Genomic DNA, 24,752 nt, shown 5'->3' on the forward strand with positions numbered 1-24,752 from the left:
TAATGTGCCCAGAGAGAGTTGCCTTTATGGCAAGTGATTCCAGAGGATCCACAATTAAGTAAGTGAGCCCAAAACAAATTGCAATCATTGATGGCAGTGGTAGATGCAGGTACCACCGTGCCTGTGCAGTGAATTCTGAGGGTTCTTCAATCAGAAACCCCTCCGATCGTCAAATTAACTACCTCGTTCGTTCAGTTTTTGAAGCTTCAGGAGCGCCATTTTTTCCATCTTTCGCGGCGACTTGGGTGGCTAAGGCAATGGCCGCTTGGGCAGAAGTCTTAATTACTGCCTTCCAAGGTAGCAATCTTCCTCCGGATGCAACCAGTGTCGCCAGGCAGATAATTCACGCAGGGGACTTTGTAGTGGACACCTCTTTAGATGCTGCTAATTGCGCTGCTCAGGCAGCCGCTAATGCAGTCTCTATTAGAAAAGCTTTATGGCTATGTGACTGGTGGGCAGATTCCACCTCCAAAAGATTGACTTCTCTGCCCTATCAAACTGGTCGCCTATTTGGAGAGAAACTGGACCAGCTCATTTCTGACACTACCGGGGGAAGAGTAAGTTTCTTCCCCAACAAAAGGCTGTCCGACTGTTTCAGAATCAATAGCTGACTCGTTTTCGACCTTTCCGCAAAAGCTCCAGCTGGTCCTCCACAACCTTCTCTTCCGGATCAGGCCGGTCCCCACGAGGAGACATAGGTTCCCAGGTCTCTTACAGACCTAACCGCTCTTGGAAACCCAGGCCAAGAGCATCTGGATCTAGGGGAGCCCAATCCCATAGATCCTCCACTCAATGACTTGTTGCGTTATCCGGCGGACACCGACAAAGTAGGCGGTCATATGCTTTCATTCAGTCACACCTGGCTCGCGGTCGTCCACGACGAATGGGTCAAGGGAGCTGGTTAACACCGGATACAAAATAGAATTTTCTCTCCCTCCCCCCGACACCTTTTTTTCCGGTCCTCACCTCCCAAGACAAAGACAACAGCCTTCCTTCAGGCCGTTCATGCGCTGCAAAGGGACGGAGTCATCATTCCGGTCCCTCAAGACGAAAGGTTCAAGGGTTTTCATTCAAACTTTTGTGTGGTTCCAAAAAAGGACGGAACAATGCAGCCCATACTGGACCTCAAGCAGTTAAATCAGTTTGTCAAGGTGCAACGATTCCGATTGCATTCGGAATCTCTCCTTGGTCAGTTGTCGCCTCCATGGAAAAGGGAGAGTTCTTACCATCCATCGATATCAAAGATGCTTACCTTCACATCCCAACTTGTCCATCCCACCAGCAGTTCCTCCGCTTTGCAACTCGCGAGGAACACTTCCAGTTCGTTGCCTTGCCCTTCGGACTCGCCACCGCCCCCAGGGTCTTTACCAAGGTCATGGCGGCTGTCATGGCCATTCTTCATGCTCGGGGAGTGGTGGTACTGCCTTATCTGGACGACCTGCTGATTAAGGGTCCGTCCCTTCCAGCCTGCGAGGAATCCGTGGATATCACAGTAAAAACACTTTCTCGCCTGGGTTGGAAGATAAACTTCGAAAAGTCTTTCCCAATACCGGCCCAGCAGATTTCCTTTTTGGGAATGAATTTAGACACTTCCCGCGGGTTGGTCATTCTCCCTCCAGACAAGGCCCGAGCCTTACAACAGAGCGTGGACTCTTTCCCGACCGTTTTCTCACTCCATACGTTTCTACATGAGCGTTCTCGGAAAGATGGTGGCAGCGATAGAAGCGGTCCCATTCGCACAGTTCCATCTCTGTCCTTTACAACATGCGTTGCTGTTGACTTGGGACAAGAACCCGTTCTCCCTGGACCGTCGGTTCCTTCTGTCCCTGCAGGTCAGACAAGCCCTAAAGTGGTGGACACTGAAATCCTCCCTGAGTCAAGGGAAGTCTTTTCTCCCAGTACGATGGTCAGTAGTGACCACCGACGCAATTCTTCTGGGCTGGGGCGTGGTTTTTCGTCACCACACGGCATTGGTCGTTGGTCAATTCGAGAGTGACGTCTCCCCATCAACGTCTTGGAGATACGAGCGATCAGATTAGCCCTACTGAGTTTCCACCTTCTCCTCGCAGGTCACCCCATCAGGATCCAATCCGACAACACCACGGCTGTGGCGTATATCAACCGTCGGGGTACTCGGAGCAGGATGGCCATGCACGAAGTGAGTCACATCCTCCATTGGGCCGAGACCAACTATTCGCCCATCTCAGCAATCCACATCCCGGGGGTAGACAATTGGGCGGCGGATTTTCTCAGCCACCAAGGCCTTACCTCAGGAGAATGGTCTCTTCATCCGGAAGTCTTTCAGTAATTTGTCATCGCTGGGGGACTCCGGATGTGGATCTCATGGCCTCAAGACTAAACAACAAGGTTCCTCGATTCATTGCCCGATCCACTCACCATCGGAGCGGACGCCCTAGTTCTGCCGTGGCACCAGTACCGACTTCCCTACATTTTTCCCCCTCTTCCCTTGCTCCCGAGGGTCATCAAGAAAATCAGAGCAGGGGGAGTACCAGTGATCCTAGTCGCGCCAGATTGGCCGCGCCTGGCATGGTACGCAGAACTAGTACAACTGGTCGCCGATGTACCCTGGCGACATCCAGACCACATGGATCTACTCTCACAGGGCCCTATTTACCACCAGAACTCCGAGGCCCTGTCTTTGACTGTGTTGTCCGTTGAAGCCTGGATTTCTCTAGTCACCTTCCACGACATCAGTATCGGAGGATGTCTTCCCCGCCCTCATAGGGGACAGGAAATGCACAAGAGGTTAAATAACCCTCCCCTTCCTATTACCTCCAGTGTTTTTCCTGTCCCCTATGGGGGCATGAGAGGTCCAATGGTGCTGCCGTGGCCGGCTACCGGAGCACCCCATCTCTTACCTGGGCCGGGTGGCCGACGTCGGGTACTTCGCTTCCTCCCTCCTGGATCTGGCCGCTCCCGTCTCCACCTGCTGGCGCAACTCGGGACCCCGTGCCCGCCTTTCCTGCACCCCCTCCGCGGGGTAAAGCAAGGCGGTGACGTGCAGCCGGGGTCCTCTTGGAGCTCCCTGGTGTCGTCCTCCCCACGACGGCGGCGCATCCGCACACCGGAAGTGACGCGGAGCCGTACTTCTGGTTTCGGGACGGGCAACATGGCGGCCTCCAGGGAACGCGAGCGGCGCCTCTGGGAAGGTGAGTCGCAACGCTGTCCACCTGCCTGATGCTGCCCACCCGCCTGACGCGGTCCACGCGCCCACCCGCCCATTTACCTGAATGATGGGCACTGATGGTGGGCTCAGGGGATACATGGGCGGCACCGGGCAGTGGCTGGGAGTTCGAGGAGGTGGGGTGGCGTCTCCAGGATGACCACGGACGGCTGGGAAGTAGCCGTAAGGAGGGGTAATCATGATTTCCCCCACCTCTGGACCAGGAGAGGAGGAGCACCAAAAGCGCTGTGGAGCCTCAGCTACTTAAGACTCTGGCAGAGGGCGTCCAGGTAAGGCCATTTCTGCACTAGTGACTGTGACAGACTGACCATGGACGGTGATAAGCCCTCTCGTTCTGCTTCTGTAGAGCCCAGCGTGCACCCTCCTACTGTAAGTAGCAGGACCGGTCCCCCTTTTATTCTGTCCAAATGGCGAGGTGACGAGGAAAAAGTTCCTGGGGGTTCTCCTGGACTCAGGAGAGAGGACATCCTTTCTACCCAGGGAACTACAACTCGACCTGGTCCAGAGGATTTCCACATTCAGGGACCAAGGGCACCGACCCTGAGAGACTCAATGTCCATGCTGGGATCACTGACAGCATTTATCCAAGCTGTCTCCTGGGCCCTAGCCCATACTCAGGCCCTGCAGTCCTACGTTCTTCGGTGTTCAAGAAGGCACCAAAATATATTGACCAGAAAAACTCCTCTGTCCGGACACGTGAAAGCCTCCCTTCTATGGTGGCTGAACCGCCAGAACCTTCAGCGGGGGGTCGGCTGGGATCAGCTACCCCTGAAGATCATCACCACGGATGCCAGTCAGCGAGGCTGGGGCGCGACAGTGGAAAAATCACACTTCCAGGGGTTATGGGACCCAGAAGTCAGTTCCAGCTCCTCAAATACGAGAGAGCTAATGGCAGTATAGGAGGCACTAAAGGCAGCAGTGGCCCTCGTCCAAAACCATCATGTACGCGTGTACTCAGACAATATGACGACGGTGTCTTACATCCGCCACCAGGGAGGCAAAAAATTCTTCAACCTAAAGCGGGTGGCTACGAGGATTTTATCCTCGGCAGAAAAACACCTACTGTCCATATCAGCAGTGCATCTAAGGGCAGTGGACAATGTGGAAGCGGACTTCCTCAGCAGAAGGGACGTTCATCACGGGGAATGGAGCCCGGATCAGTCGGTATTTTCATCGCTGGTCTCAAGATGGGGCTATCCCGAGGTGGACCTGTTCGCCAGTGGTCAGAATGCGAAGATGGAAACATATTTCTCCCTCAGCCCCACCGTCGGAGCATGGAAAGTAGATGCCTTCTCCCACCCGTGGCACTTCAACCTAGCCTACGCCTTCCCTCCAATCCCCATGATAGCAAGGACATTACAGAAGGTACGGGCAGAACGAGTCACTACAATCTTGATAGCTCCCTTGTGGCCGGGGAGGAGCTGGTACGGAGCCCTGAAAGACATGGCCCAGGATGGTCCAATACTCCTGCCCCAGAGGGATGATCTCCTTCGCCAGGGCCCTCTACTGTACCCAGATCCGCACAAACTGAACCTGGCGGCCTGGCTACTGAAGCCGGAATTCTAAAAGCTAAGGGCTTATCCGACAAGGTAATCCAAACCCTACAAAGAAGTAGAAAACCAGTGACTAATGCCATTTACGGGAAAGTTTGGAAGAAATTCTCGTCCTGGTGCTCCCCAAATCTTCCGGATCCCTTCTGTCCCAAGATTGCACAGATCTTAGAGTTCCTCAAGGATGGCCTAGATCTGGGCCTCACACCCAGTACCTTAAAGTTCAAGTGTCAGCCCTCAGCTTATTCTTCGATCAGGACTTGGCGAGCCATCGATGGATAAAACAGTTCATGACCTTGGCGTCTAGGATCCGTCCCAGACTCCATAGCCAGATTCCCCCCTGGGACTTGAACCTGGTTCTCAAAAGCTTGACAACCAAACCATTTGAACCTCTGGCTTCCACGACGTTGAAAAATTTGACACTAAAAAGTGTTCCTGGTGGCAATCACTACCGCATGACGCATAGGAGAGCTACAGGCCCTTTCGATACAGGAGTCATACTTAACCATCATGGAAGATAGCATCATCCTAAGATTAGACCCCTCCTTTATGCCGAAGGTAGCCTCGAACTTTCATAGGAGCCAGGACATCGTATTACCCTCCTTCTGTCCAAATCCCTCCAATGCGAAAGAAGGGTTCCATACCCTCGATGTACGCAGAGTAGTCCTCTTCTACCTACAGCAGACGGAAAGTTGGAGAATTGATCAGAACCTATTCGTTCAGATTTCAGGCCGAAATAGAGGCAAAAAGGCGGCAAAAAATACAATCGCCAATGGGATCAAGCAAGCTATCAACCTCGTCTACTCGTCGCAGAACGTTTCCCCTCCTACATCATTAAAAGCACACTCTACCCGTTCCGTAGCAACTTCGTGGGCAGGAAGAGGGGACGCATCTACAGAGCAGATATGCAGAGCCGCCACCTGTTCGTCTGTCCACACATTCACCAGGCACTATAGACTAAATTTCAACAGGGATTTAACGTTTGGCAGACGTGTTCTGCAGGCTGTTGTCCCTCCCTAAGAAATTAGTTGTTGGTATTTCTCCGATACTGCTGTCATGGAAGGTGACTAGAGAAAATAGAATTAGTCTTACCGGTAATTCGGTTTCTAGGAACCTTCCACGACAGCACTAATTTCCCTCCCTACCTGACGTCCTACCGGATGATTCCTGCACCTTGGTGGTAACTATACATGCTAGCGTGTACAGAAAAAACACTGGAGGTAATAGGAAGAGGAGGGTTACTTAACCTCTTGTGCATTTCCTGTCCCCTATTAGGGCGGGGAGACATCCTCCGATACTGCTGTCATGGAAGGTTCCTAGAAACCGAATTACCGGTAAGACTAATTCTATTTTTAGCACAGGCTGGGTTTTCTCATAACGTGATCTCCACCATGATTAGTACTAGGAAGCCCATGTGCATTTATCACCGCACCTGTAAAACCTTCTTCTCGTGGTGCAGGGACCATGGTCGATCCCCTCTGGTGTTTTCCATTCCTTCCATATTGGAATTCCTACAATCTAGATTAAAGTCAGGCCTCGCGCTTGGCTCGCTCAAGGGCCAAATTTCAGGTTTGTCAGTTCTCTTTCAACGCAAAATTGCACCAAACTTCAGGTGAAGACGTTCATTCAGGGAGTTTCCCATGTGGCGCCTCCCTATAAAAGGCCATTGGAATCATGGGACCTTAATTTGGTTCTCGGAGCCTTACAGGAGGCTCCTTTCTCCCCACACAGGGACTGCTTTTGGACGTCCCACGGTCTGTATCCCCCAATGAGGCGTATGGGAAATAGGGATTTTTTTGTGTGTACTCACCGTAAAATCCTTTTCTCCGAGCCAATCATTGGGGGACACAGCACCCACCCTGTTTAGCCTATTGGCTTACTGTAGCATTCTTAGGTTTTGACATAGTTATTGTTGTTATTTGTTTAATGCTCCTGCTTTTTCACCAAACTGGGGAAATCTCAGCCAGCAGGAGGGTGTATACTGCAGAGGAGGAGTTAACTTTTTTCTGTGTTCACTTAGGGTAAGTGCACATGTTGCGGGTTGTCCTGCCGATTTGTCTGCGCAGATTTGGCAAAATCCGCAGGTAAATCCGCAGGTCAAAAGACCTGCGGTTTATCTGCGGATCAGCCTGCGGTTTTGCCCTGCGGTTTGAAACCTTTACAATGGAGCAGGTGTAAAACCGCTGCGGAATCCGCACAAAGAATTGACATGCTGCGGATTAGAAACCGCAGAAAATCCGCAGCATGTGCCGATACCCTTAGTGTCCTCCTAGTGGCAAGCAGCATAACACCCACGGTCTGTGTCCCCCAATGATTGGCTCAGAGAAAATAACTGTTGATTATGCATGAGGGGAGAATAATTGCTTGCCGTACCCCTAAACAAGCTGAAGACAGACTTAAGGATTGGAATATTCCTTTTGCACAGTGACCAGTGCCTAGGGGGAAAAACATAGACCCAGAATTGTCTCAAATATAAGGTGGAAGACTGGAAAGGTCAGTCTGCTGGAGCTGGGACTTTTATCCTGCTCTCACTGTTTCTAGCAACCTGTGACTGTGGGCAACTCTGCTGAGGATCTCTGTAGAGTTAGAAGAGCTCACCAACCCCATTGCAGTCATATTTCTGCATTCTTTGTATGGCACTTGAGGATGTGCATATTTTTTTTTGTGCATCCAGTTGTTTGGATTATGTTTTGAGTACTGCTGTTTTTTCTATTTTTTCCTTTTTTATGATTCTTCTTTTTTCTTGACTATTGTGCATTTTAATGTGATGATTGACACTTGCATCTCGATTCAGTTTATAAGGATATATAACTTATGGTTTTATATTTATGCTGGGGACCTAATTAGCTGTTATGGTGGAGGGGCTTGGTGTGTTGGGGCCTGCTGCATCCGTAGGAACTTTGTTATTTAGACATGAGTATACAGTTTGTCCTTGAATGTTACAGGCCTCAATTCACCTATGAAACGTTCCATTTTATGGAGGAAAGTTAAAAAAATCACGTGCTGACATCATATGTTTGCAAGAAATGCATTTATTGGAAGCTGATAATAGTAGACTCCACCATCCACAGTTCCCTCATAGGTTTTTCGCTAATAATGCAAGTAAAAAGGCAGGAGTCTGCATATTGATTAAAAGCACTGTGACATTTAGAAATATAGAGATGTATGCGGATCCTGCGGGCAGATTTTTAATCCTAGTCTGCTCCCTCAATGGTGAACTACATACGCTGGTGGTGGTGTATGCCCCTAATGAAGCCCAATCCACATTTGTTCGCAAGGTGTTTCAGAAAATGTCTGAATTAGCTAAAGGAGAAAAGATTATATGTGGAGACTTCAATGCCCCTATAGATAGAGAGATGGACTGCTCTAGTAAATTAACCCGTTTTAGGAGGGACCTGACAGTAGTAGTGAAGGAATATTGTCTCCATGATTATTGGAGATATTCCCATGCTATGGAACGTGACTATACATTCTACTCCTTCTGTCACCGGACATATAGTAGAATAGATTATTTCTTGGTTGACAATACGACTCTAAATAGATGCAGATCAGCGGATATTGGATTGATTACATGGTCAGACCACGCCCCGATATTCCTGAGACTAAAGGCCCCGTCACACATAGCGAGATCGCTGATTTTGTAACGCATCAGTGATAGCGCTGTGTGGCACGCATCAACGGCCGCCCCACGGGTATCGCTGATCCTACAGGAATGATCCTGGGCCGTTTTTTGATTGTTGGTCTCCCGCTGGCCAGCACGCATCGCTGCGTGTGGCAACGGGAGAACAACGATCAGCGAGCTCCCAGCGCTGTAAGCAGATGCTGGTATCTAAGGTAAATATTGGGTAACTAAGCGCGCGCCGTCACTTAGTTACCCGCTGTGTACCTTAGATACCTGCGTGCTCGCGCAGGGAGCTGGTAACCAAGGTACACAGTGGGTAACTAAGTGACGCGCTCGCTCAGTTACCCGATATTTACCTTGATATCAGCGTCCTCGCTTGTCCTGATCACTGGTGTGTCTGCCTGTTTGGCAGCTCACCAGCTATCATGTAGCGATGCACCAGCGATCCTGACAAGGTCCGTATCGTTGTCGGGATCGCTGGTGCACCGTTATGTGTGACAGGGCCTTAACGCTACGTCATCAGTCTAATCCTTCTGCTAGGTGGCAGTTAAATACATCCTTATTGTTACAAAGCAAGGTGGTAGAGAAAGTACAGACTGAGCTCCAACATTACTTCCACTCAAACGACAATGGAGAAGTCACAGACGAGTCCTTGTGGTCGGCTCATAAAGCCGTAATTAGAGGCATCTTTCTGCAGCAAGCTTCCTATTTGAAGCGTAAAAGGGAATCCAGCAGGGTTACTTTGTTAGCCCGGCTTCAACAATTAGAGTCTTTAAATAAAACAGCGATCACACCAGCTCTGTCTGATGAAATCTATAATATCCTATTCAAACTACAAGAAAACCTGTTGTCGCTGTATGAATATAATCTTAAGAAACTTAAAAGTAATTATTATGCAACAGGTGATAGAGCTGGGGCGCTGTTAGCCCGTAGAGTTAAAAAAAAAAAAAAAAAAAAAAAAAGAGGGATGAGCTAGAATTGACCATTTAGTAGATCAACAAGGGAAATGTATCAGAAATCCATTAGAAATAGTAAAGGTTTTTGCTAATTACTATAAAACTCTATAATCTAGTGACTGATCCAACCACTCCGCAGCCCTCCCAAACTAATATTGATAGATATCTACAATCTATAAACTTACCCCAAATATCACAGGAACAACTGAACGTACTAAATGCCCCATTTACAGAGGAGGAAATTCGGAACACCATCAAACTTACAAAATGTCATAAAGCCACTGGCCCAGAAGGGCTATCAATCGAGTACTATCGACCATTTTCATCAATATTTGACTCCATACCTCCTTCGTATATTTAATTCATGGCAAAATTCAGAATCTGTATCTGTCACAAATCTAGAGGCCACTATTACTACTCTGCCTAAACCGGGGAAACCTCTGATATGTCCCAGTAATTTTAGCCCATTGCACTCAAACTGCGATGTTTAAAATTTTTCCTAAAATGCTTGCAATTAGATTACAGCATGTGATCCCCTCCTTGGTTTCGTCTGATCACGTAGGATTTGTAGCAGGTCGGGAAGCATAGGAAGGAACACGCAGGATGATAAATTTAATCCGGACAGCGGAATTGAGTGGGGTCCCCAGTGCATTCCTGTCCCTAGATGCTGAAAAAGCATTTGACAGGGTGCACTGGGGGTATCTCAAAAGTGTTTTACGAAAATTTGGTCTGACGGGCCCCGTTTATTCGGCGATATGTGCTATGTACTCGAATCCCTCTGCCAAAGTTTTATCATCAGGGTTTCTTTCAGAGTAGTTTTGTATATCGAATAGTACACGTCAATGCTGCCCATTGTCTTGTACATGGAACTTTTGGCAGAAAAAATGAGTGCCCAGGATATAGCAGGTATTAAGGGGGTTTTACACATAGCGATATCTCTAGCAATATCGCTTAAACGTCACTGGTTTTGTGACGTTATAGCGATATTGCTATGTGTGATACTTACCTCCGACCGGCTCCCCCGCTGTCCATCGCTGATCGCGCGAGAATATCCGGCTCCATTTCTCATCGTCTGCTTCCTGCTGTGATGACGAGCGACGCGTGGAGGCGGGCGGGAGGACGTCAGGATCGCTGTGTGTGAAAGGTGAGTATTGTGCGCTGCGTCGCTGCTGCATCGCTGTGAGGTCTTTCTGTGTGAAAGCTCACTAGCGATCATTTAGCGATGCACCAGCGATCCTGACCGGGTCGGATCGCTCGTTGGATCGCTGGTGCATCGCTAAATGTAAAAGGGCCTTTAGAGTTGGACAGGTGTCTCACCAAATTGGATTATACTCAGATGATGTGATTATCTCTTGTCTTAATGTAGAGTCCTCCTTCCATGCTATTATCCTTGCTTTGGAGGAGTTTGCTAATGTCTCATACTATAAACTAAATGCTGCTAAGTCTTTGGTCTTTCCTGTATTGGTTCCACCCACAATTCAAGAATGTTTGGAGCGGGAGTATCCCTTTAAGTGGGTGAGTGATTAACTCCCATATTTAGGCATAGTCCTCACTAATTCTACACAATTGGTGGAAAGGAATTTCTCAAAATTGATACAAGAATCTAGGAGGAGTCTGGACGAATTGCGTACAGCTACTATGTCATGGATAGCAAGGATTAACATTTATAAGAAGTTGGTACTTCCCAAGGTTTTATATTATTTTCGTTGCATCCCTGTCCAGATTCCTCTTAGGATAATTAAATTCCTTCAAAATATAGCAAATGACTTCATTTGGGCATATAAAAAAACAAGAGTGGCTGGTAGGTTGTTGTATTATCCTTACGAATTTGGGGGGATGGGTGCCCCTAACTTACATGCTTATCATAAAGTGACGGTATTAACGGGTATTAGACTCTGGTGGTTATTGGATAGGACACATAGGTGGCTTCAGATTGAGTCATTTTATATAAATTGACCTCGAGACGCGGTTTACATTGGAAATGGAAGCTATTAAATTTAGTAACTACACCCCGTGTCTACCTACCGCATCAACAGCAATAAGCAATACGTTATTGGAGGAAATTTGCTTCAAACCTTCTAAATATTCCTTTAACAAATATTTCCTTAAAAGCTTTGGAAATGCATATCCCCTTTACAACGCTTGTCCGCTGCAGGAGTTGAATCCCTCCAGGACCTGACAGATGGCTCTCTTGTTATCCCAGTCAATCAACTCTATTCCAAATTCCCTAGTATTAGGCGTCTTTTTTACCAGTACCTACAGATCAGACATCTGCTCCAAACTATGCCAGACTCCCTCTTTCTTAAACCCCCTGTGAATCACAAAGCCATGGGATTCCTCCTATGACCTGAATCAGGCCCCAAAGGTGTTTCAATCCTCTATAGTGTATTAAATGATCCAGAGGTGGATGCTAAATTATCATATATGCTAAAATGGGAGGAGGAATTGGGAACAACGTGGGATTCAGAGGAATGGAGGGATAGTTTAAGAGAAATACGTAGAGTATCTTCTTGTATTGGTCACCTAGAACAGTTAAAAAAGATGCATCTTAGGTGGTATAGGTGTCCAAGACAACTTGTACATTGTGGGCCAAACCAGACTTCGGCTTGCTGGAGAGGTTGCGGAGGTTTGGGATAGTTGAGCCACATGTGGTGGTCCTGTCCGGTGGCCATCGGTTTTTGGAATACTTTAAATATGTTAAGGGAAGTGACTGGGATTCAGGTTAACTTGAAACCATCAATAGGACTGTTGCATATAGGGACAACTGATTTTCCTTTAAATATCAGGGGTTTAGTGTCACATATTCTGATTTCAGCTAGGCTGACCTTTGCTGCTAAATGGAAGGGGATGTGTCTTTCCACCATGAGAGAAGTGGTGGACAAAATTAATATACATTGCCAATATGAACAATCTCTGGCGCACTCGTCAGTTACCAAGAAAAAGGTTGATCAAATATGGGATCCGTGGTTACTTAGTCAGAGGTCTGCCCCTTTGCATTGAAGATATGTCTTTTCATATGATTTTTTAATGCGTGTCAATATGTTTTCTGTTTTATACATTGTCAATCTATGAGTATGCACATTTATGCTTATGTTTCCCTTGTTTAAACCCCTACTTTGGGGGCATTGTTGCTTATATGTTTTCTTTTTTGAAAATATGCAATAAAAATTTATTGAACTAATGATACCAATTGTAAATCAACAAGAAGTTGAACATAATTGTGAAGTTGAACGAAATTTATTGCTTATTTTAAAAATTCAAAAACTGAAAATTGGGGCGTGCAATATGATTCGGCCCCTTTACTTTCAGTGCAGCAAACTCACCCCAGAAGTTCATTGTGGATCTCTGAATGATCCAATGTTGTCCTAAATGACTAATGATGATAAATATAATCCACCTGTGTGTAATCAAGTCTCCGTATAAATGCACCTGCTCTGTGATAGTCTCAGGGTTCGGCCATGTGCACACGTTGCGGATCCGCAGCGTTTCAGGCTCTGCGGGTCCGCAGCAGATTTAGGTGCGTTGTACAGTACCATTGTTTTCAATGGTAATCTGAAAATCGCTGTGCACATGCTGTGGATTTTTCCATGCGGATTTGCTGCGGGTTCAAATCCGCAGCATGTCAATTCTTTGTGCGGAATCTGATGCGGTTTCACACCTTCTCCATTGTACAGGTGTGAAACCGCAGGGCTAAACCGCAGGCTAATCTGCAGGTAAACCGCAGGTCTTTTCACCTGAGAATTTACCTGCGGATTTTTCCAAATCCGCGCAGAAAGATCCGCAGGACCAAAAACTACGTGTGCACATAGCCTTCTGTTTGATGCACAGAGAGCATCATGAAGACCAAGGAACACAACAGAAGGCACTGTAAGTTCTCAATGGGGATGGGGTTGATGATATATGACGAAATAGCTGTCTGCCTTTTATTCTGTTAGTGATTTATCATTACTGACATTGAGGGAAAGGTCCAATAAATAAACATGTGTAAGATACTAATACATCAGATGAGCTTTCCTTGGTAGTTTTATATTCATGCTTTTTTTTTTGTTTGCTTCCAGAACAGTCTGTGAAAAATCTAGAGGTAAGTGTATAATCTTTCCTTACTGTCTCCCTACTCGGAACAGAGCTTTTCAGATCAGGTTTTGCTGCATAATTTCTATTAGTTTTTTTCCACAATTGTTGATTCTTCTGCATTGTTTCCCTCTTTGAGTATCATAGGTTTTTATGTATTAACTTCAGTACACAGAGGCTGAGCCTACTCACACAGAGCAGGTGCTGACTGTGTTATACAGCTGGCAACCTAACCTCTTAATGTCATTGTCAATCCTCACAGCAGCATTTATGAGGTTAGGAAACGGGGAGTGGGGGCTTAGGAAATGAGCTTCTTAGTAGATTAGAAACAATGTAATAGACTATTGTGTAGCTGTCAAGTGATCAGAGGTTCATGTCCCTTAATTGCACTACTAAGAAAGTAAAAAAAAAAATTATATATACTATACTGTATCTTTCAGGCTAGGCTATAAGACACACCTAGGTTTTAGAGGAGAAAATTAGGAAAAAAAATTAAAGCAAAAAATGTGGTCAATTCTGTACTTAATATCCCCTATTCTGGTATATATGGTCCCCTCATCCCCATCCTGATACACATGGCCCCCTCATCCCTAACTTGGTATGCATGGATCACTCATCCCTATCCTGGTATACATGGCCCCCTCATCTCTATCCTGGTGTGCATAGCCCCCTCATCTCTATCCTGGTGTGCATAGCCCCCTCATCTCTATCCTGGTGTGCATAGCCCCCTCATCTCTATCCTGGTGTGCATAGCCCCCTCATCTCTATCCTGGTGTGCATAGCCCCCTCATCTCTATCCTGGTGTGCATAGCCCCCTCATCTCTATCCTGGTGTGCATGGCCCCCTCATCCCTATCCTGGTAGGAATTGTCCCCCTCATCCCTATCCTGGCAAGAATGATCGCCATCATCCCTATCCTAGTATGCATGGCCCCATCCCTATCCTGGTATGCAAGGCCCCCATCTCGCCCTAGTATGCATAGCCCCATCCCTATCCTGATACCAAGGCCCCCATCTCGCCGTAGTATGCATTGCCCCATCCTGATATGCATGGCCCCCATCCTTATTCTGGTATGCAGGGCACCCATCACGTCATAGTATGCACGGCCCCCAACCTTATTCTGGTATGCAGGGCCCTATCCTTATGATTGGCCCTCACCCCCATCCTGATATACATGGTCTCATCAGAAAACATAAAAAAAAACAAAAAAAAAACCATTACACTTACCTTCCCAGTGCTCCCTCCCAGCATCTTGACCCGATGCCAGCAGCTGCTTTGCTTGTAAGCAGCGCATGACAGGGACGTCATGCGCTGCTTGCAAGCTGAAGGGCAGCTGCCGGAATACTCACTGCTCTGCACGCCGGGACTGGTTGTGCAGAGAGCAGTGCGTATTCATTGCTCTTCAGTAGCGTGCACCGTGTCTGCCGGAGCCTTCCTGCTGCTGCCGGGCAGTCACGTGTGATGATACTTAAGAGAAAAAAAAATAGAGACCACTACTGCACAGTTTTATAAAAATCAGCTTCACTACATGTCTGACAGCCATTCCATTCCAGTGTCAGTTGAATTCCAACCAGAGTACACCCCATTCTACTTAATGTGCTTCTGATTAGGTGATCACCTGAACCAAATCTTATGTAACAAAGGAAAGTATAAATGAAACCCTACTGTGGTGTTCAAAATCCTCTTGCAATAGGACAAGCTGGATGGCAAAACAAGTGCTAGTAATATCCCAAAAGTAATAGGAATGAAAAAATAACTTTTAGCCATGCCAAAGGAGTTTAAAAGAAAAATCTTGAATGACGAAAAGAAGGGCTCAACTCTGGCTTTACTAGCAGAGGGGTACTGTGAGCACCATGTTGCCTCCATCCTTAAAATTTGTAAGACAGCAGTCCATTACAACAAGGTAAAGCAGCAGACATTGGGGACAACAAAGCTACAGAACGGCAGAGGGCGAAAACGACTTTCCATTGACCGGGATGACAGTCATCTTATTCGAATGTCACTCAGCAACCACAGAATGTCATCAAGTGACCTACAAAAGGAATGGCAAATGGCAGCTGGGGTTAAGTGCACGGCAAGAACAGTTTGTAACAGGCTTCTAGAGGCAGGGCTCTAGTCATGTAAAGCTAGAAAAAAGTATTTCATCAATGAGAAGCAAAGGAGAGCTAGGCTGAAGCTTGCCAAGACCATAAGGACTGGACCATAGAGGACTGGAGTAAGGTAATCTTCTCTGATGAGTGTAATTTTCAGCTTTGCCCAACACCTGGTCATCTAATGGTTAGACTGAGACCTAGAGAGGCGTACAAGCCACAGTGTCTTGCACGAACTGTGAAATTTGGTGGAGGATCAGTGATGATCTGGGGATGCTTCAGCAAGGCTGGAATTGGGCAGGTCAATCTTTGTGAAGGATGTATGAATCAAGCAGCATACAAGGTTATCCTGGAAAAACAGTTTATTCCTTCTGCTCAGGCAATGTTCCCCAACTCTGAGGACTGGTTTTTCCAGCAGGACAATGCACCATGCAACACAGCTAGGTCAATCAATGTGTGGATGAAGGACTAACCACATCAATTCTCTGTCATAGGCAGCCCAATTTCCAGACCTGAACCCCATTGAAAACCTCTGGAATGTAATCAAGAGGAAGATGGATAGTCACAAGCCATCAAACAAAGAACTGCTTCAATTTATGTACCAAGGAGTGGCATAAGGTCACCCAAAAGCAGTGTGAAGGACTGGTGGAAAGCATGCCAAGACGCATGAAAGCCACGATTAAAAATCATGGTTATTGCATAAAATATTGATTTCTGAACTCTTCCTGAGTTAAAACATTAGTATTGTTGAATCTAAATGATTATGAACTTGTTTTCTTAGCATTATTTGAGGTCTGCAAGCACTGCATTTTTTGTTATTTTGACCATTTTCTCATTTTCTGAAAATAAATACAAAATTTAGTACTTTGAAATTCAAAGACATGTTGTCAGTAGTTTATAGAATAAAAGAGCAATTTACATTTTACTCAAATATACCTGTAAAGAGAAAAATCAGACAAATATATAAAAAAAAATTTTGTAAATATGAAATAAAAATAAAGGTTTAAATCTGCATTTTTTTCACAATCTAAGTCTAGTCGAAATCTAAAAAAATTAACTTATTTGTTGTTCAAAATTAATAAAAAAAAATATTTTCCCCATAACAGGAATGCCAAAATGGACAAAAAAATTAAAATTGTAGTTTTTTCTGTCATGTCACAAAAAATGAAGAAGTCATATGAAACCCCAAATTGTATCAATTTAACCTACAGCTTTACTAGAATTCTATAAACCAAATAATTAAAATGTTATGCTTCTCAGGAAATGGCGATTTGAAGCCTGTTTGTGTTTGCTATCACCATAACCCCTTACCCACTCATAAAACCAAGTTACTAGGTCATTTTTACCACAAAGTAAACATAAAAGCAACAACAAATTGTATGACTTTATTTTTTTTTAATTCCACCCAACTTGGATCTCTTTCATTACATTATATTGTGAAATGAATATACAGTATTTCATCGAACCCTTCAATATTCAAAGAAAGCCGTCGTACATAATTATATGGTGATGAAAACAGAAATACATTTTGCTATCAGTGCACGTTGAATATTTTATTGCAGAAATTTCTGCAACATTTCTGCATCTCTAGGAGTTTGTCAGCAAAAACGCAACAGAAAAAAATGCGTTTTTGATGCATGTGTTTTTGTACAGCAATGAATGCTTGTTGGTGCTAAATAAAGATATTTGAAAAAAGTTAAAAAAAGAAGTTGTTTTTATGTAATTTCCTTGTTCAACGCCTTCATTTTCAAGCTCATTTGCCCTAAAAATACCAGTCTTCAGCTGCCCCAGAAATGGCACTTCATGTTGGAAGCGCCAATTTTGACACAGCCCAGGCTCTTCCTGATGCAGAGTAATGGAATTAGGGGTTGGTGTCTGCAGCTGTCTCTGACTCAAAGCCCCAGATTTAGTATGGAAGAGGTGTAGCCCAGAGTTAAATAAACACACACACTGAGTATATAGAATCGTAGCATGCTGCGATTGTCCTTGTATATTGGATGAGACTCGCCAATGCAAGTCAATGGTTGCAAGAATAAAATCCCACTTCACTCAGACCATGCGAATGCTGTCCGATTTTTACACACCCATTTCCTTAAAAGCCCAACATTTCATCTGCTGCGTACAGTAAAATCAGTGTGACCCAACAAAATGGAATATATACACATTGAATAGATATAAAGATGTCCGTTACATATATAATTAGTACAGTGCTTGTGTAGCTTACTGTACATGTATTTAATAAATGATTATTTTTCTGAAAAAAATGGCTTGGGCTCCCACGTAACTTTCATAACCAGTAGAGGGAAAGTGAACAGATGGGGGTAGATGTTTATAGCCTGGGAAGGGGGTAATACTCATGGAGCTTCCCAGGCTATTAATATAAGCCCATAGCTGTATAATTAACCAGGAAAGGCAGTTATAATGGGGGGCCCACCAAAAAAAATGATGTAGGGTCTCACTATATTTAATAATTCACAAAGGCTAGGCAGACAGTTGCGGGCTGATATTAATAGCCTGGGAAGGGGCAATGGCTATTGGGCCCCGTCCCAGTCTAAAAACATCAGCTATCAGACGCCACAGAAAAGGCGCATCTTACACACTCCTGTCAGTGTATCGCCAGTTAGAGCAGTCACATCAGCTGCTGATACTGCTCTACAAGTGATTTGAATCGTCGCTGGATATTGTGGATTACGGCAGATAGGTGAGGGATATGTTGGTTATTATTTTATCTCTTTTCCAGTTGTCATGGGAATTAGGGATTAGGCGTTAAAGTGAGTGTATGTTTTTTTTGTTTTGTTTTTTTACAGGAGACTGGAAAGGGCTTCAGGGATTAGGTGTAAGGTGACTATATACTGTGTATTTTGTTAGTATTTATTTTAATTTTTTTTTTTCTTTTTTTTTCTTTTGAGCACAGGCCCCAGCTGATGACTTCGCCCATCAGCCGCTGCCTACTTCTGCTGTAATCAGTGACAGCAGGATTCAGCTGATGGGAGTAGTAGTGTCTCATCAGCCGACGCCGGTGACCTGCTGTACGCTTTTTACCGCGGGTCACGCTCACATCTGACTGTATGACACCGCATCACTCTGACCAATGGTAATCTACCAACAGTAAGGTTACCGCCAATCAGAACTGCCGCGCCGGTGTTTCTTACGTTGTCACACAGTTGACAACGTGGGAATCACCATAGGAAGTACGTAAAAATGTAAGCAAAAACTTAACAAATTGGCAAACATTTTTATACCTGTGTTTTTGCTGCATATTTGACTCAATTGAAATCAATGGGTGAAAAAGGCTGCACAAAGAATTGACATGCTACAGATTTAAAAGCGGCACAAATCCAGAAAGGAAAATTACTGATCATGTGCACAGCACTTCAGGATTCTCATTGACTTTGTTGACATAAGGATTCCTCAGTGTTTATGTACCAATTCCGTGAGGAAAAAACGCCACAAAAATGCACAGTGTGCACACAGCCTTATGGTTCTTGGAAGAAAGAAAAAAAAAATTGAAAATTGGCTGCAGCTGGGAAGGATTAATCAGGTTTGCCCACTACTACGCCACTGACCATGGATTTATCATCGATCCTAGGGATAGGTGATAAATGTTGTTCTTAACAAACTCATTAGAGATAAACATAACATTCCCATTTTCTAGTTTGCCCATTTGTTGTTTTCTTGTTTAGTTCTAATTTGTCCTATGGCTCAGTGAATATTTACCGTATATACTCGAGTATAAGCCGACCTGAGTATAAGCCGACCCCCCCCCCCCCCCCCCCAATTTTCCCTAAAACTGGGAAAACTTATTGATTCGAGTATAAGCCTAGGGTGGAAAATGCAGCAGCTACTGGTAAATTTAAAAAATAAAAATAGATACCAATAAAAGTAAAATTAATTGAGACATCATCAGTAGGTTAAATGTTTTTGAATATCCATATTGAATCAGGAGCCCCATATAATGCTCTATACAGTTCATGATGGCCCCATAAGATGCTCCATACAAAATACACCCCATATAATGCTGCACAAAGGTTAATAATGGCCCCATAAGATGCTCCCTAGAATAATATGCCCCATATGCTGCTCCATAAAGGTTATGGCCCCATAAGATTCTCCATAGATTATGCCCCCATATGCTGCCCCATAAGATGCTCCATAGATTATGCCCCTATATGCTGCTCCTATAAGATGTTCCATAGATTATACCCCTATATGCTGCCCCATAAGATGCTCCATACATTATGCCCCCATATGCACCCCTCATAAGATGCTCCATAGATTATGCCCCCATGTGCTGCCGCTGCTGCATTTAGAAATAAATAAAATGACATACTCACCTCTCCGTCGCTGGGGCTAGGTGCCGCTGCTTGCTGCTGTCTGGCACGTCATCTGTCAGTGACGTTCAGACTGCAGGGGGCACGGCGCCCACTAACCACGTCACCGCACCCTCTGCTGTCTGAACGTCACTGACAGATGACGTGCCAGACAGCAGCAAGCAGCGATGGACCCGGACAGGTGAGTATCGCTATACTTACCAGTCCTGGCACGGTCTCTGCAGCCCCCAGCTTCTCCGCAATCTCCCTTTCTGCCTTCAGCGGTCACGTGGTACCGCTCATTACACCTCATGAATATGCGCATATTCATGAGTGTAATGAGCGGTACCATGTGACCACTGAAGGAAGGAAGGGAGATCGTGGCGAAGCTGGAGGCTGCAGAGACCGTGCCAGGACCGGTAAGTATGACCTGACACCCCCTCCCCCTCCGACCCCCTGGTGTATATGGCTCAAATATAAGCCGAGAGGGGGGACTTTCAGCCCCAAAAAATGGGCTGAAAATCTCGGCTTATATTCGAGTATATACGGTACTCGTTGTGTTCCCTGCTTATTTTTATTAGCAAATTTCACTGTGAGTTTTGTATTGAAAAACATGTGAGGACAATTTCTAGGAAACTATTTTTGTATCTTTTCCAGGAAATTATTACCTTAGTAAACTTGCAAATACTGAATTTTAAAACAATTTTATTTCCCTTTGTATACCTACGGTATTATCAAAAAATTTAGGTAGGTGTGGAAAAAATACTGCAGAGTCAGAATGCTTCCAAAAATAGAAGTATCAATAGTTTGTATTTTATTTAATAAAAATAAAGTGAATGAACAAATGAGAAAAATCTAAATCAAATCAATATTTTGAGCATCAATTCTAGGGATAATTGTGCAGTTTTTGGAGAAATTTGGCAGGAAGGTTGTTCCTAACATCATGGAGAACTAACCACTAGAGTTGAGCGACTTTTATTCCCATTGACTTGCATTGGGGTCGGGTTTCGGACGAAACTCCTACTTTTTTTGCCCTAGTCGGACCAGTTTCATCTGAAACAAATTTTGTTTCATGAAACCCGATCCGACCAAAGTCGCTCAACTCTACTAACCACAGATCTGCTGGGGATGTAGGCTTGTGCAAATCCTTCTGTCTTTTCATGTAATCCTAGACAGACTCCATTATGAGATCAGGGCAGATACTTATGCGCATAATGCGATAACATCAAGGAGATATCCTGCTCCTACTCTATTTTGTAGCAGGACAACGACCAAAATATATTGCCACTGTTATCACAAGGAGTCCTGAATGTAACGTTATGAGCCCTAATCCCATCATAATCAAATCTGTCTGGGATTACATGAAAAGAAAGAAAGATTTGTGCAAATCTATGATCTGTGGCTAGTCCTCCATGGTGTTTGGAACAACTTCCCTGCTGACTTCCTTCAAAAACTGTGCACATAGAAGAAATTATGCTGTTTGAAGTCAGAGTGTCACATCAAATGATGATGTGATTTCGATTTCTCTTTTGGTCACTGACTTTGCATTTTGTTAATGGATAATAAACTACTTACACTTCTATTTCTGAAAGCATTCTTACTCTACAGTGTTTTTCTCACAGCTTCCTAAAACGTTTGCACAGTAGTGGGTGTGATTAAATATACGGGTATATGTTTTATAACATTCTAGTCATTTTTTTTTTATCATTTTCATTCTAATTGTCCAGGAGATAAAATCCCCCCTGATGTTACCCCATGACCGTGGCTTTTTCAATAAACTGGAAGATGACATGACCAAAATACTACTTAAAGAAAAAAGAAAGGAACAAAACTCTGGTCCTGAAGTATTGGAAAGTTCTGTATCCTCTGATTCCTGTACGGTAAGCGAGAAGATCATCCAATCCTAAACAAATGTCATTAAACAGTGAGCATCTTCTTTTTTTTTTTTTTTTTTTTTCTTTTTAGACTGTTCACATTGTGTTCTGGCTATATGTCATAAATATTGCCCGATGTGTAGCACTTACATATGCCTCTGTAAAGCCGTATGTTGGCCATTGGCTACAATGTTAAAAAAAAAAAAATAGTGGCAAACACAAAAGATGCAAATTTAGCAAAAATTCCAAATAATTGAATTGACAATGAGAACACACAAGAAATGCCTCATTTTCTTTACGGCCTTTTATTTAGATAAATATATATTTCTTTATTGCTTCAATGGTGAACACAGGTAACTATGGATGTATGCTGCTGTCGCTAGGAGGCTGACACTAGGCAAAAAGGGAAAATAGCTCCTCTACAGTATACACCCACAGACAGGCACCAAGTATGTCTGTTTAAGCTTAGTGTCTGTAGGAGGTGGACCTGGATCTGATCCCAGATCCTCATTTTCCTTTTCAGGTATCTTGTGTTTTAGTAATAATTTGTCTTTCAGGTTCTTCTTCCATAGGGTAAAAGGGTGTAATTTCTCGCCCTGTTTTCCCATACTTATGCTGTTGAGAGAGTAATGTGGTGTCATCCATATCGCCCACTCTCAGACCCGCAGGCAGGACCTTATCCCCTGTCACCCTTATGGATGCTTCAGGGCGATTCCTGGTAGCCGGTCCTAGCCTTTTTTCCCTCCCCACCCCTCTCCTCGGAGATGGCAGGGAGGAAGACGGAGGTCACCAGCGATGACCTCCCCCCTTAAAGGGGTTGACGCCGTCTTCTGCACCGTCTGAAGACTGTACGGGAAGGAGGATCCCTGATTCCAGTGACTCTCACCCACCTGAGGGCTCCTGATGCGATCCTCATCGGTGAAGAGGAACCGTGGAACCACCTTTCGGCCACTCAGCATTGCGCATTTGAATTTCACTCTCTTTTGGACCAATAGGAGGTCTCGCCGAGTAAGAAATTCTTCTGCTCTGATCTGGCCACGTCCCCCCGATTCGCGCACGTGTCCTTGTCGCCCTTTTTTCTCCCATCATGGAGCTCCCTCTCCCTGCCATTACATGCCCCCCAGCGATTCACCAGTTGGAGGGGCGCTTTCTGTTTCTTGCCGGGTGGCAGATCCTCCTGGCTGTTCATGCCCCCTGTCGTGCCAGCCAATCAGAGACATGCTTTCTGTTTCACCGGCCGGCAGTTTAGTCACGCCCACCGCACTGCTTCGTGCTTGTTGTGATCAGCATAGCCGATGTTATTTCAGATCTGGTGCCTCAGCAGATCATGAGTCCTGTCTGAGGCACTACCTTTACCCACACATTTCCTGCCCATTTGGCATCAGACCTCGCGGCATCTACCTGCGGACATCTGACACAGAGGGACACCGCTAACCTCACAGTCGCCTGCCTACTGTCGCTGACATCGGGTAGGCTCTGCCCCCCCCCCCCTTCCTTTCTTCTGTCCCCCTATATAGCCCTTTTCAGCAGTATCACCAAGGCTCGACTTATGCCCAACCCTGCAGAGGCTTCTCGTCCTCCCACTAAGCCTACTGTGATTCATTACGCCTGCGCCCTCTGCAAAAGAAAGTGGGCTTCAGGACAGCCTTCCCCTTTCTGCCCGTTCTGCAGTCCTTCCACCATGTCTGCCCCACAGAAGCACCCTAACGCCCGGGATGAGAGCACACCCCTCCCTCCGGAGTGGGCTGTTGCCATGTCACAGTCAGTCTCTGACCTGACTAAAGAATCACAGTCCCTGGTACAGGTTCTGTAGCATCTTCCACATTTGTCTGTCGCCACCAGTGCTCCGAACACCTCTCCCTGTGATTCACACGCACCTGACCATGACCTTCGCAGGGACCGATCTGGTACAAAACAAAGGAAGCGGGCTCTTTCCAGTTCCTCGTCCAGTTCCCCGGGTCCCACTGCATCATCTGGGATGTCCTCCTCTCCCCATGCCCCCTCTTCGGAGGTGGCTTATGGGTCGGATGCGGATTCCTGGTCTGAGTCGGTTTCGGACCAGTTCTCAAAAATGCAGGATATGATCAGTAGGCATATCTTGGCTATTACCCAAACTCTTAACCTGAAGGAGGACGAGACACCGGCCCAGGAGCGCTCTGTTTCCTTCAAACTGTTAAAGCGTCCTTCCCGGACTTTTCCCAATCACAGAAAATTTGAAGTGATTATGGCTAAACCCCGAGATCATCCCGAAAAGCGCTTTCTGAGAAGGGAGCAACTAGACATTCTTTAGCCCAGACCTTATTGGTAGATGGGCAGAGTCCCCTAAGGTGAACCCACTTGTTTCTCACCTGTCTTCCAAAACGGTCTTGTCTTTACCGGACAGTGCATCTCTTAATACCCCTGCTGTTCTGTTCGGGTCTATATGACCCGAAGTGACATTTGAGACCCTGCGGATTATTTAAGCGGATCTGAAACTTGTGATTTATTGACTTTTCCATCATTTGAGGGGTTCTTTTTTGTTTACTTTTTGCTACACCCTAATTGTTACACTTGTACTGTTCGGGTCAATATGACCCGATAACATTTTATACTGTTCAACAGGTGTCTACCGTATTTTCCAGCATATAAGACAACCTTTTAACCCCTGAAAATCTTCTTAAGTCGGGGGGTCGTCTTATAGGGAGGGTGCAGACCAATCGTCATATAGTGGGGGGAGGAGTGGTCCCGATGACGAAGGGAGGGGGCGTCTCACAGTGAAGGTGTAAGTGGAGTAATATCCCTATTACCTCATTTGCGGCAGCGTGCTCTCTGCGGGTCTCTGTGCTGGAGGGCGGCGGCTCCTCTTTCAGCAACGTGGAGGCTCTGTGCTGGGGGGCGGCGGCTCTTTGTGCAGCGTCGGTGCTCCGCCGGCACGTCATCAAAGCCCGGAGGCCCCGGCAGCTCCATTGCTGCCATGCGGTGGCCTCCGGGAAAATGGCCGCTGGGTGTGGCGCATGCTCGGATTAAGATCTCGTCCCGAGATCTCGGAAAACAAGATCTGAATCTGAGCATGCGCCGCCTCCAGTGGCCATTTTC

At 45.7% G+C, this 24,752-nt stretch overlaps 1 protein-coding gene across 1 annotated transcript in view; it reads left to right on the forward strand.

Annotated features, from left to right (window-relative positions):
• GKAP1 (G kinase anchoring protein 1) overlaps window positions 1-24,752 on the forward strand; it is a 65,704-nt gene that overhangs the window by 34,864 nt on the left and 6,088 nt on the right. Inside the window, exons 7-8 of the mRNA XM_073546026.1 lie at window positions 13,392-13,414; window positions 21,531-21,683. Coding sequence (XP_073402127.1) covers window positions 13,392-13,414; window positions 21,531-21,683 — 176 coding nt within the window. The remainder of the gene's footprint in view (window positions 1-13,391; window positions 13,415-21,530; window positions 21,684-24,752) is intronic.

This window comes from Dendrobates tinctorius, unplaced genomic scaffold, assembly GCF_039654945.1.
Source record: "Dendrobates tinctorius isolate UK_male_01 unplaced genomic scaffold, ASM3965494v1 ptg000144l, whole genome shotgun sequence".
Taxonomy (NCBI): domain Eukaryota; kingdom Metazoa; phylum Chordata; class Amphibia; order Anura; family Dendrobatidae; genus Dendrobates; species Dendrobates tinctorius.